We start from the raw sequence: 12,805 nt of genomic DNA, 5'->3' as shown, positions 1-12,805 counted from the left end.
AATGTACTGTATCGAACGACAGCGTTTGTCACCCGAAACCCACACCCAGTCCCAATTCAACACCCAGAACAATAGTAGGAGAGCCGAAAGTTTATTCTACACGCTCAAAAGACATGCTCCTGACGCAAACTCTGTCGAACCATCGTAGACCGAACTTTGACTTGACGCGCAGCTGCTTCGGTCAGCCCGAGCAAGTCAATGTTCTTCATGAAATGCTGCAAAAAGAGGCTGATGCCGTCCTTCAAGCCCTGCAGCTCGCTGATCTTGTTGAGACGCATGCACACGCCCCGCACAGTCTCATCGTCCGCTGGCGACTTGGTGAACAAGTCCACAAAGAACAGACGGAAAAACATGATGGAGCGCGCGTCCAATTCACTAAAGTTGACCACCTGAAAACGTGCGAAACAAAAAAAAACCAATGGCGACAGTCAGCAGATCAGAATAACAGCGGAACAAACACACCAGCAGCACCAGAAGCATACCTTCAGGACTGCAAGCGACAGCGAGTACGAGTTGATCAAGAAGGCAAACAGCCGCGCCAAATGTGCAAGTTGACGCATGTTCATTTCGCCAAGAGTCTTGAGTCGATCCCACAGTGTGTATTGGAAGGTGAACTTGAAGTTGTAATTGTTGCTGCAAAACAGTGCGGAAAGATGACCATAGTATGGGTTGTAGGTGTTTTCCTGCAATCGAGCGCGACGAAACAATCATGAGCACAAGAGCTTTCATACACCCATCAACTCTAAGGGGAACTCGTCCGATCAACACATACCTGAAGACAGCACTCGACAATAACTTTGACAATTTCACGCTCTTGCTTGTCCTTGAGACCAAGCTTGTTCAACTTTTCAAAGGCATCGGCATAATCCTCTGCGGTCATGAGCACGGTGAAGACGTTGCGACGGATATCGGTGTTCATGTGCAAGACACGGGCAAGCTCCTGCAATTTGGCGTTCAAACGCGGGGTGTTGGCGGTCGTGGGTTGTGCAACGGGCTGGCTCTCGGGGTTGGCGCCGCCTCGTCCAGCCCACGCTGCACCAACAATCCACCATCGACCGCGCGAGCCGGCACTGGAAAGATCGGCCAGCGACACGTTCAGCTCGGTCTCCGAGGACTTGCCGCGCTTGGAGAGCAGGTCTTTCACGCCCCGCTTGAGTGCATCGGACGACGCCATCTGCGCGGCAGCCGCAGCCGTGCCCATCGACATGGTATTGCCTTCAACGTTGGCCGCGGCGGCAGCAGTCCGGCCTCCGCTGAGCTTGGACAGCTTGTTGTTCTTCAGGTCGTAGATCAAATCCAGCATGACCCGCAGACGAGCTGTTGCCGCTGCATTCTGGCCGGCCGGTGTCGTGAGCACGCGATTGGCAGAGGTTTGAATGTCGACAATAATGTCCTTGAGCGCGGCAGGGTCGTCAGTGCGAAGCTGCTGGCCCACCGCTTGCAACATGACGAGAAGGAGTTCGACATCCAGCTCGGAAAGCGAGGCCACAAACTTGCGCACAAGATCGTACACGAGTCGGCAGTGCACCACTGAAAAGTTGTACAGGTAAGCCAAGAGCAGGACAATGTTGGTCGTCTGCTTGCCCTCGTCGCGTCCTTGCTCGTAAAAGTGGTTGAATTGCTGCACCAACAGCTGAAGCAGCTGAGCAGACACCTCGGGACCAATGACAGAGTGCAGGGCAGCCACCAAACCGGCGTAGACCATGAGGGAATGCGCGAGCAGACGGGACGAGTTGACGCACGCTTCAACCAGCAACTGGGCCAAGATGGATGAGAATTCATTGCGACTGTTCTTGAGACACACATTCTCGAGTTCCTGAGTCAGGACGGCCAGATTGGCGGCAGATACACGATTGATCAGACCGTTGATTTGGCGCTTCAAGGCCTCGTTGACGGGTGGAGCGAGCGTCGAGCCAGATGCCGATGGACCTGCGGAGGCGGCGACTACTGCCGTTCGATTTCGAAGAGCCGGAGGGACGTACTTGCCGGGCGCACCTGAGGCGGCTGGGGTTTCGGCGGGTGTGGGTGTTTTCGGTTTTGAGCGGTCGTCGTCGTCGTCGTCGTCGTCGTCGTCGTCGTCGTCGTCGTCCTCATCGTCATCATCCTCATCCTCGTCGTCGTCAAAGCGCGCATCATCATCGCTTGCCAAGCCAAGCGCCATTTCGAGCTCGTCGTCTCCAGAAAGATCTTGGTCGTCGTCGTCGTCGTCGTCGTCGTCGTCTTCATCCATGTCAAGATCCTCATCGCCAAGTTCTTCATCGTCGCCCAGATCATCTTCATCGTCATCGTCCTCGTCGACCTCACCATCGTCATCGTCGACCTCACCATCGTCATCGTCATCGTGTTCGATCGGATTGAACTGCAATTTGGACGAGCCAGATGCTAGGGCACGGCGTGTGTTCGGTGCACTGTCTGCCGAAGATTTGTGTTGGACGGATGGCATCGAAGCACTGTTGCGCGGTTGCGGCTGTTGCCGTTGTCGTTGCTTTTCTTGCTGCTGCTCGCGTTCGCGGCGCAATGTCTTGGACGACACCATGCTTTCCTCCTCGGGAGCTTCGTCGGCACTATCCACATCCATGGCGTCCACATTGTCGTTCATGGCTCGCTCGCGGTCTGAGAAATCGTCATCATCGTCGTCGTCGTCCACACCATCGAGCACATAGTCCAAGCCATCGCGCTTGAAGGATTCCGGCAATCTTGCGTCGTCCGCACCGGCAGCAGAGCTCTTGGACTTGGCGCTCTTCTTCATGCCGAGTTTCTTTTCCAGGCTGGCAATCTCACGCTCGTCGTCTTCAATCGAACCGGCAAACCTCGAAAGGCCACTTCCAGCACCAGCTCCGGATCCGTCCACGTCGACGCCATCGTCGCGCAGCATGTCAAAGAACTTGGATTTGCCAGCACGGGGCTGCTTGTCTTGCTGCCCATTTTCAGCCTGCAGCATGCGCGTGCGCTTGACTGAGCGATCGTCGTCGGTCTCAGAATCCGAGCCCTCAGAGTCTTGCGCCTTCCCTCGCCGCCGCTTGTTTCCTCGCGCAGCCCACCGTGCATGCATCTCGTCGTCATCATCATCGTCGTCGTTGTCATCATCATCACCATCATGATCGTCGTCATCATCTTCGGCGTTTCGGCGGAAGGCCACATGCTTCGCATTGGCGGCTGACTGGCCGTTCCTCAGCGCGCCGGCCGGCTTGCCCACCACGCTGCTCTTCGTCGCGGCACTAACATTGCCAGCAGCACGCTTGTTACGCTGCACACTGGGCTCTGGGTCGGTGTCTGCTGCGGCGGCGGACTTGCCCTGCTGCTGTCGCGCCGCGTGGTGCATCTGGACGCGCTGCCGCTTGTCGAGCTTTTTCTGTGCGCGCTGTGCTTTGCGCGACGTTGCCTGGATGCGCTTGGACGAGAGATACGGCGTGGCTGACACGAAGCGACGGGCGCTGTCCCGCTCGTCCCGCTCGGCCAGCGCGTCGTCAATTCCGCTCAGCAGGTTGTTGACGGGAGCTGAGGCAGCACCACTACCGCCGTCGTTGTCGTCGCGATTCTGCTGCTGCAATGCATCGCCGCTGGATTTATCTGCTGTTGGCTGATGATCGCGAAATGCCTGAGGCAGCATTGGGCGGCGTGCGTTGGCGTTCCGGCCACCAAAGCCACGACCGCCGCGACCGGATCCGCCTCGACCACCTCCTCGCATTATTGCTGTAAGAACTATCTGAAATGCTGAAAAATACAATACTGAAAAAAAAAAAAAAAGAGTGGGGAAGAGGGCTGCCATCTTGATCGAACATCTAGATCTAGATCTACAGAAACTGAGTACTTGGAACTTGACCTGCATTCGAACGTTGCGTTGCCGCCCCTCATGATGGCATTGTGGAATCGTAAAACACCAACTCATGCTGCGCAAAAAAACGTTCTTCTTTAGATCATCACAGGCAAGACAGAGGACAACAACCACAGTTTCGCAGCGCAGCTATGCGGCAACACATCACCGTTCAACAAGGCCGTTGTTAGTTTAATGGCCAGTGTTGTAGAGGATGACAGTCTTGGGGCCCTTGAGCACCATGACGGCCTTGAGGCCGGCAAAGCCCTCGACCTCAGCGCCGACAACAACGCCAGAGTGGCTGCCGTAGATCTGGTGGGCAAGGCGCATCAGGTTTGGCTTGTTGTGCTCGTGCGCGTTGAGGAAGGCGATGGCCTCGCTAATGTGGTGGTCGGCAGTGTGCTCGCGGTAGGTGCACTCCCAGTGGGCGTGGGGGTTGGGGAGCGCCTGGGACGAGTCGCCAGGGCGGTAGAAGATGACCTTCTTGGGGCCCTGGAGAACCATGACAGCCTTGAGGCCGTGGAAGCCCTCGAGCTCGGGGTTGACAACGTAGCCGGCAGTGGGGCCATACAGCTCACGGCAAAAGTTGTGGTAGTCGTTAGCCGAGTGGTGGTGGTGGTGCTCGTTGAGCCAGTGGATGGCACGGTTGATTGTCTCGTGGTCGGTGTGCTCGCTGTAAATGCAGTGGAAGGTCATGGTTGACAAAATGGAAGATGGTGTGACCTGACGTGAGAGAGAGAGAGAGAGAGAGATTGGAAGGGTGAGCGAGAGATTGCAATGGCAACGAAACGAGCTGTTTCAGACTTGAATCAGACAGAGCGGGTTGAGGAAGAAGGGTTTTTGATCGACTCTCTTCCATTGTTCACTTTTCCGGTGTCGCATGATGCTACATTTGCACATGGAATTGACTTTGTATTCGTGCAATCGTAAGATAGAAGGAAGTCGAATCACAAGTTTGGTGAACCAATCAGACAAAAGCCCCCAATGGCCCAGTCATGACCCCAATCAGACCTGGTGCGAATCGAGCGTCACACACACGCACCTCGCACGGTTCCTCATGTTTGGAAGTACGAGTTTTGGTGGGACTCGCTCTCTTTTTCTCTCTTTCGCTCTCGTTCTTTCGTTCATTCAATCTGTTCAATCCAACTTTTCTTTTTTTTTTTTTTCTTTTTTTTTTTCTCTCTCTCCATTCACTTGTCTCGAATGACCTTCTCTTTTGTTCATTTTGTGCTCAAACAACTGTTGTTTGTTGAATTGTTTTTTTTTTTTTCGATCGGCCTCCCAAATCAGGAAGGACTTTGTATTTTTTCGCTCAGGAAAGACAATTTGCTTCAATGAACGCAAACGTTCACCAAGTCAAACAACCCCCTCTCTCATCTTCGTCACACACACACACACACACACGCTCTCTCTCTCTCTCTCATACACACACACACAACACACACACACACTCACACACACACACACACACACACGCTCTCTCTCTCTCTCATACACACACACACAACACACACACACACTCACTCTCTTTTAACTCCGCGTTCGGACCGCTTTCCAGCGAGATCAACAAGAGCGACCGAGACAGAGAGACAGAGAAAGAGAGAGAGAGAGAGAGAGAGAGAGAGAGAGAGAGAGAGAGAGAGAGAGAGAGAGAGAGAGAGAGAGAGAGAGAGAGAGAGAGAGAGAGAGAGAGACAGAAAGACAGAGAGAGAGAGAGAGCGACGAAGCGCAAGACAGTGAAGAAGAGAATTGCTGTGATCAACAAAACAATCGAATGATTTCGAAATTGGAGGATTCGACATCAACTCACTGCTTTGTGAAAAGAGACTGAGTTCCAATTCTGGAAGATGGGCGATGTTGTAGAAATGACAAGGCTCCAAGCAGATTCGACTCTACGCGTTCAAAGGCCGATGTTCGCACGCAGGACAGAGAACACCAACAAACCAACCTCAACTGTGCCTTCTACTGCACAATGAATGGTCCCTCCAACCCCTTCTACCCAAACCCAAAACCCAAAACCCCCGATGCACAAACCCAAAACTCTCAGACTCCAAACCGGAAGCTGCTGAGAAAGTCAAAGTTCAGTCTTTTTTACTTTTTGACACTAAAACCAACCCCCAAATACACAAAACATGTCTAAGCGCGCCGGCCGATCCCCCGCAAAGCACGCCCATTCGCACGACCACGAGGACCACGACCACGACCACGACGACCACGAAGAAGGCACTGAGGCCGAGCGTGAGTTTTCCGCTCATCCATTTTGCTCTTGTCTACTACTTGATGCTCCACATGGTGTCTCTTTTTTTTTTTTTTTTTTTCATTTTCCCGCCTTTTTTTTGTTTTTTTCTTTTTTTTTTTTCTGCGTTTTCGTTCAACATCCTTCCTCTCTTTTCCACTTGCTCTCCACTTGTTCTCTCTCCACTTGTTCTTTTCCCCCTTCCCATCCTACCGCGTCCCCGCTTTGCACTCTTGGTCACGGTCCTTTTCGATTGTGTTGTGCAACTTTTTTTTTTTTCTTTCTCGAATTTTCTCGCTTTTCCCTTTTTTTTTTTTTTTCTTTTCTTTGCTTGCACTACGCTCACTCCCTGTCGCTGCCCACCGCTTTCCCCTTTCCAACACACAGAGCAAGCTGCCATCCAGGCCCTCCTCGCCCAGAACCCCCAGCTCGCTGCCATGATCAACGTAAGCCAAACGCAAGCAACAAATCATCCAAAAAACGTTTTTTTTTTTTTTTTTTTTTTTGCCATTGTTCACTCACTCACTCACTCTCCTCTTTTCCCCTCTCTCCTTCCCGTCTGTTGCTACCCCGCCTCCCCCCCCTTTAGAGCCGTCTTGGCTCCATTGCTGGCCAGTCGTCCGGCCTGCTCGAGTCCTTCCCCGAGGACGTCCAGCGCCGCATCAAGGCTCTCAAGAACCTCCACGTGCGTCTCTTCGCCTATTGTGATTTGTTTTCGTTTGGTTTGCTTTTCTATACTGTTGTGCTTCAAGTCGCAACGCCATTCGTCCTTCATTTTCCAACCTCTGTTTCGTTTCGTTCACTCACTTTTGTCCTTCTTCTCCCTTTTTTCCTTCATCCTTTCATTTTTTCCCCTACTCTCTCCTTCCCTTCCCTTTGCAAACTCTTGGCAGGTCAAGCACCTCGAGCTCGAGACCGAGTACCAAAAGGAGGTCAACGCGCTCGAGCGCAAGTACCTCAAGCTGTACACTCCCCTGTACGAGAAGCGCGCCACCATCGCTGCCGGCGCTTATGAGCCCACCGACGAGGAGGCCAACTACGTCTCGGACAACGAGGAGGACGAGGAAGACGACGACGAGGAGGAGGAGAGCAAGAAGGACGAGAAGCCCGTCAAGAAGGAGAAGGAGGACGAGGACAAGCCCGCCGAGCCTGTCAAGGGCATCCCCGCCTTCTGGCTCACCACCCTCAAGAACCTCGACATGCTCACCGAGCTCATCCGCGAGGAGGACGAGCCTGCTCTGCTTGCCCTGAAGGACATTGTCATTGCCCCCCTGACCGACAACGACGGCTTCCAGCTCGTCTTCCACTTTGACGACAACGAGTTCTTCACCAACAAGACGCTCACCAAGACCTACACTGTCTCGATGGAGAAGGGCGGCGAGCTCGTCTACTCTGGCACCACCGGCTGCGACATTGCCTGGAAGGAGGGCAAGAACCTGTCGGTCAAGACCATCACCAAGACCCAGCGCCACAAGGGCAAGGGCACCAAGCGCACCGTCACCCAGACCGTCCCCAACGAAACCTTCTTCCAATTCTTCTCTCCCCCCAAGACCCCCGAGGGCGAGGACGAGGAGCTCGACGAGGAGCAGGAGGGCCTGCTCGCCCAAGACTTTGAGATTGGCGAGACCCTCAAGACCCGCGTCATTCCCCACGCCGTCCTCTGGTTCACCGGCGAGGCCCTCGACTACGAGGACTACGAAGACGAGGAAGGCGATGACGACGAGGAGGACTACGACGACGAGGAGGGCGACGACGACGGCGAGGATGAGGAGCAAGACGAGGACTTTGACCCCAAGAAGGCCCAACCTAACAAGCCTGCCGAGTGCAAGCAGCAGTAAAAAGCAAAAAAAAAAAGTGAAGAAGCCAAAAACCAAAAGATGGGAAGGAAAATTGACAATGGACAATGTTCGTTTGTTGGGTTTGTCTTCTTTTTTCCTTCTTTTATTTTTGAGCTCTGTTCCTTGTTGTGAGTGTTGTCGTGTAATTGCTTTGATATGTTAAACATGAATACCTTTTCTCCGCTTCTTTGTCCAAGGTTGCAGTTGAACGAGGGTGATGAGTTTTATTTTTTGTCGTGTGCAGACGACCAGTGAGTGTTTGGGTTTTCGCTATTCCGAGCAGCCGGCGTGTGGCGCACTTGTCTGTAATATGCGTGCTAAGCAATTGGGTAACGTGGCGTTGTTGGCTCGTTGGCGTGTGCGACGCCAATCCATGTTGGCTCTGTTGGCCGCGCAGATCGTCGTCCGGCGAGCCCGCCCCGGTCCTGATTCATGCCGATGGACTTGAACTCGCGACTCTAGGCTATCCCTTTTGCCCGGATGCATCGAGCACGACGAACGCCAGCGCATAATCGCCGTCGTGCGACAGGGAAATGTGTGCATGCGACGCTCCGCGTGCTTGGAGCGCCTCTTTCAGGCGCCCGTCAATCCGCAGCATTGGCTTGGCTGTGTCGTTTCCATGTCACATCAGCGTCAGGGTTGTGAGTCACAGTTTGGAACAATTTCGTTTGCAATCTGGGTTTGAAGCCCAAACATCACCTTGAACGAGATCTGCCTGAATGTCGCTCCACACAAGACGATATGGGAAGCATGCCTTGTAGGTGGCCTCCTTTAACGCCCATCGGGATGCCAGGAACAGGATTGCGTGGCTGTGCTTTCCCGGGAGAACCTTTGAGCTCGATCGTAGTGCCTGAGGTTTATGATCCTCCTGCTGCTCCTGCTGCTCCTCCTGCAGCCTGCTGCGTCGCTGAAACTCTGCCAGCTCATCCGACGCAAGCACGCGACGCGACGCAAAAACCGGTCGCCTCGCTTGGCATAGACGGCTGCAATTCTTGAGACTGCGACGAGGTCGGTTCCGATCGCCACGACCATTTGAGAGAGCCTTCCGCTTTCAACCCTACGACTGCCCAAGGCAAACACAAACAAACTACGACTGAGATTTTGTGTTGTTATTTCTGATTTAGCATTCGGATGTGAATTTTCTCAGATTCTGCCTTGTTTTCAGCTGAGCTTTCGTGATCGTCTCCCATTTCAAAATCTCCATCGTCCAACACACAAATCCATTCATCCATTCATGCATCAAAACCACTCTTCTTGTTTTCATAACTCACAAACACACCAATGTCAGACCTCAAGTGGGCACTTCAGAACGGCGAGCTCGACACTGTCAAGAAGCTCATCGCCGAGCAGGTACAGCCACGATCCACTCCACTCCGCTCCACTCCACTCCGCTCCACTCCATCACGAGCACAAGGGCAAAGCAGTTCAACAGACAAGAAGTTCAGCGATTTCGACTTTGCTGGATTGCGCGACTCGAATCAAAAGGGATAAAATACTAGAAAAAAATAAAAAAAAATAAAAAAATAAAAAAATAATAAAAAAATAATAAAAAAATAATAGAATGTGTTTGCTTTTGGTCACTTTGAAGGTCTGAGCGTTGAGATGTGTGTGTTTGCATTGAGAAAGTGCGTTTGAAACGGAGGACGAGTTTGGTGTTTTGATTTGCAGTGGAGAGCTCGATCAAGGAAGGAAGGAAGGAAGACAAGAAGGAAGACGAAGAAAAGCGAGAATTTTACTCGTCCCCTCGCTTTTCATCCTGTTGGATCCCTCACCCCCCCTTTTCCCACTCAAACTCAATCAGACATCGCGACATGAATGTTGATGATGACGATGGTGGTGGTGGTTGAGTGGCGGCGATGAGGAGTGTCAGGAGCGACTGCGGGGACAAAACAAAAAAAAACCGCTGCCTTCTCTCTCTCTCTCTCTCTATCACTCTCTATCACTCTCTATCACTCTCTATCACTCTCACTCTCACTTGCACTGGGTCACTCTCACTTGTCACTTGCCACTCTGTAGAAGGTCGATGTCAACGGCGACCTCGCGGGACGCAAGCCGCTCCACTATGCCGCCGATTACGGCCAGGTTGAGGTTCTCGAGTACCTCGTTTCGCAGGGCGCCAACGTCAACGTATGCCTCTGCTTCAACCATGACGCGCGTTGTTGGTATAGGTGCTGTTGTCGTTGGGTTGTTGTTTGGCTCATTTCGTCTCTCTTTGTCGGTTTTGCTTTGGTCAGAGCGTCGACAAGCACGGCATTGCCCCGCTGCTCGCTGCGATCTGGGAAGGCCACACCGAGGCCGTCAAGTTCCTCATCTCCAAGGGTGCAGACAAGGACGGCAAGACCCCGCAAGGCGACACCTATTACAAGGCGGCCGAGAAGGACGAGATCCGCGAGCTGTTTGAATAAAAGCTGCACATTCATGAAAGGCCGTTCGACACGGCCCGTCTTGCTGGTCTTTTCTCATTCATCTTTGCATTGCATTCTCGTTGCACAGTCGTCCATGCTTGTTTTCCTTGCCCTTGTTTTGATGTTGTATCGCGCTCAATGTCGACGTCGTGATTGAACGCCCATTTTTTTTTTCTCGTCGCTGCAAACCCAAACTAGTGTTCGAGTTTCAATCCCATTGTTGTCGCAATGGACCATCCCGTCACAAACAGGCACACAAGTCTCAAATTCTTCTCCTTTGTCATGCAGCAGTGTTGCCCAGATGCTGGGGGCGATGGGTTGGCGAGTGAGCTGAACTGAACTGAACTTTCGCAATTTTTCGCTATTCAGTCGTCTCCGAGTGTATCAACAGAAAAACCAGAGCAGAGAGGAGACAGAGAGAAAAAAAAAAGTACATTATATCTATTTAGTAAAATTGGCTCAGTTCGCAGCAGAACTCTGTACCAAAGCCTCGTACTTGTCGCGCCAGTCTCGAGGTGAGAAGCGCAGCTCTTCGTAGGAGAATTGGTCCACGCGCATCTCGATACCTGCGGGAATTTCTCGCTCAACGATTTGCAAGAACTTTTGAAGCGTGTCTTCGTTCAAGTTGCTAATACGGACGCCTCGGTGATGCGTGTTTCGGACGAAAATGTCACTAACGGTAGGCGATTATTGAAAGCATGAAACAAGTGAGCTGCCACCAACAAGCGCAGCAATAGGGCCCCTCGAGGTGTGTCACTCACCGATGCTTCTTGTTGATGTGAGGGGACTTGAGGACAACGAAACGCTTGGTGTGAGTAGGGTACAAGAGGACTCCAGTTGTGGTGGCTGTTCAAAGTACGCAACACACAACAAAACCATCAGTCATGCAACAACAACAGAACTGAACAATCACAACAAACAAACAACAAAATAAAAGCAATCTCACCTCCGGCAAAATCACCAAACATGGAAATAAACGACGCATAACTCTCGAGCACACTCCAGTCATAGCCCTTGAGCGAAATCGTAATGGCCGGCAACAACTGCGCCTCGCCAGCAGCCTCGTGGTTGCGGTTGGGAAGCTTTTCGGCGTACAATTGGCGCATGCGCGAAATCTCATTGACAAGCTTGAGCAGGTGCGGGTCGTCGACTTGCATCATGTTGACCGCATCAAGGGGATCCGCGCCGTCGTCCTCGTCTTCAACAACAGACGTTGTGGTGGTGGTGGTGGTGCTGCTGCTGCTGTCGACGGTGGAAGAGGCGTTGTCGCCGAACGCGGCAGCAACATGATCGGCGACCGCGTGCACGTCGTTCGCACCGCCGAGCTTCTTGGTGAAGGCGGCGACGGCATCTGCAGCGGCAGCCGTGGCAGCGGCTTCAATGCCACTGTCACCGCTGGCTTCCTCGATCGCAACAATCTTGGTACCGGCTCCAGCGGCGAGATACGCGCGCTTCTGGGTCAAGGCATCAAACTTGTCCTTGTCCAGCGCGGTCGCAGAGGGCGCCGGTGACTTGGACACAAGTTCACTCGAGAGAATCTGCTCATTCTCACGCGCCTTCAAGTAGGCTCGGTTCCAGGCCTGATCGGCAGTCATGCGCTCGTCCAGGTGCTTGCGCCGGTTTTGCTCGTACGCCAAGGCGTCCTCCTCGCGCGGTTTGAAGGACTCAAACTCTGGCTCGGCTGGCGACTCGACTCCCTCAGCCATGTCCATGCCTGCGGGCAGCACGATCGTGTTGGTGGGGCCGGGGGTTGCCAAGTTGCGCACGAATCGCGGCTTGGTCACCGACGCGCGTGCACGGTCGAGCGCTCCTCGCAACTCGATCTGCTCTGCACGGCGATAGACGCTTCGACCTGACTCGTCTGCGACCTGCTGCGCGTGCAGTGCGCGCTCACTTGCGAGCACGTCCTGCTGCTGCTTCTCCAATCGCAGCCGGCTCATCCGCTGGTGGGTCTTGCCCGGCTCCTCTGCGAGCTGCTTTAGCGCCTTCGTGACCTGTCCGCCAAATGCGTCGACCTGCTGCAGCAGAGCGTCCTCCTGGTGGCGCGGCTCGGGCTGTCCCGTCAACTGGCGCACAAACTCGGCCGAGGTGAGCTTGCGGATGCCTCCCCGGCGGCTCTTCCGTCCGCTCGCACCGCCATACGACGCTTCAGACGAGCTCGACGATGCCGATGCTGCTGGCGGTTGGTCGGTGGGCGCGCGTGCGCTCGAGCCTGGTGCGAATCCAGAGATCGCTCGTCTTCCGCATGGTGAAGCAGCGAGGCCCGACCGTCCAGCCATCACAGCGACAGTGACTGAAGCAGCATCAGCAGCAACGGCAGCGCGACGGATGAGCTGCTGTGGCGATGACAGCAGCGTCGAGTAGCACTGCGCGGCAGTCGTGGGTCGACGCACTACTACTGCAGCCAGCATTGTGCTCGAAAACGATTGAAAGGAAAAAAAAAAAAAAAAAGTGTGAGCTCGAGTATCCGCTTGTAAATCCGCGCTTAATCAATCAATTCCCGTTACTAACA

General features: G+C 53.6%; 6 protein-coding genes across 6 annotated transcripts; 2 read left to right on the top strand and 4 right to left on the bottom strand.

Annotated features, from left to right (window-relative positions):
• Positions 1–104: 104 nt before the first annotated feature.
• Positions 105–3,688, bottom strand: CAOG_07380 (hypothetical protein; the record flags this gene model as incomplete). Its single annotated transcript, XM_004343189.2, has 3 exons — positions 105–389; positions 483–683; positions 773–3,688. 3 exons carry the CDS (start codon positions 3,686–3,688, stop codon positions 105–107), a joined length of 3,402 nt encoding a protein of 1,133 aa, XP_004343239.2.
• A 318-nt stretch (positions 3,689–4,006) lies between these two features.
• CAOG_07379 (hypothetical protein) lies at positions 4,007–4,510 on the bottom strand (the record flags this gene model as incomplete). The annotated part of the gene is made up of 1 exon (XM_004343188.2): positions 4,007–4,510. One exon carries the CDS (start codon positions 4,508–4,510, stop codon positions 4,007–4,009), a length of 504 nt encoding a protein of 167 aa, XP_004343238.1.
• Positions 4,511–5,851: 1,341 nt separating this feature from the next.
• Positions 5,852–8,073, top strand: CAOG_07378 (nucleosome assembly protein). The gene is made up of 4 exons (XM_004343187.2): positions 5,852–6,052; positions 6,438–6,496; positions 6,640–6,735; positions 6,944–8,073. Exons 1-4 carry the CDS (start codon positions 5,947–5,949, stop codon positions 7,886–7,888), a joined length of 1,206 nt encoding a protein of 401 aa, XP_004343237.1. The 5' UTR covers positions 5,852–5,946; the 3' UTR covers positions 7,889–8,073.
• A 27-nt stretch (positions 8,074–8,100) lies between these two features.
• On the bottom strand, positions 8,101–8,920 carry CAOG_07377 (hypothetical protein; the record flags this gene model as incomplete). The annotated part of the gene is made up of 3 exons (XM_004343186.2): positions 8,101–8,494; positions 8,588–8,784; positions 8,847–8,920. 3 exons carry the CDS (start codon positions 8,918–8,920, stop codon positions 8,352–8,354), a joined length of 414 nt encoding a protein of 137 aa, XP_004343236.1. The 3' UTR covers positions 8,101–8,351.
• A 231-nt stretch (positions 8,921–9,151) lies between these two features.
• CAOG_07376 (ankyrin repeat-containing protein) lies at positions 9,152–10,467 on the top strand. Its single transcript, XM_004343185.1, has 3 exons — positions 9,152–9,238; positions 9,905–10,015; positions 10,123–10,467. The coding sequence occupies exons 1-3, from the start codon at positions 9,170–9,172 to the stop codon at positions 10,291–10,293; spliced, it is 351 nt and encodes a 116-aa protein (XP_004343235.1). The 5' UTR covers positions 9,152–9,169; the 3' UTR covers positions 10,294–10,467.
• Positions 10,468–10,661: 194 nt separating this feature from the next.
• CAOG_07375 (hypothetical protein) lies at positions 10,662–12,744 on the bottom strand. The gene is made up of 3 exons (XM_004343184.2): positions 11,240–12,744; positions 11,055–11,139; positions 10,662–10,966 (listed from the first exon to the last, which is right to left on the bottom strand). Exons 1-3 carry the CDS (start codon positions 12,702–12,704, stop codon positions 10,753–10,755), a joined length of 1,764 nt encoding a protein of 587 aa, XP_004343234.1. The 5' UTR covers positions 12,705–12,744; the 3' UTR covers positions 10,662–10,752.
• Positions 12,745–12,805: the final 61 nt, after the last annotated feature.

This window comes from Capsaspora owczarzaki (assembly GCF_000151315.2).
Source record: "Capsaspora owczarzaki ATCC 30864 unplaced genomic scaffold supercont2.15, whole genome shotgun sequence".
NCBI classification, from domain to species: domain Eukaryota; class Filasterea; order Ministeriida; family Capsasporidae; genus Capsaspora; species Capsaspora owczarzaki.
Note: the sequence above shows the minus strand (reverse complement) of the source record. Positions and strands in the feature narration are given on the sequence as shown.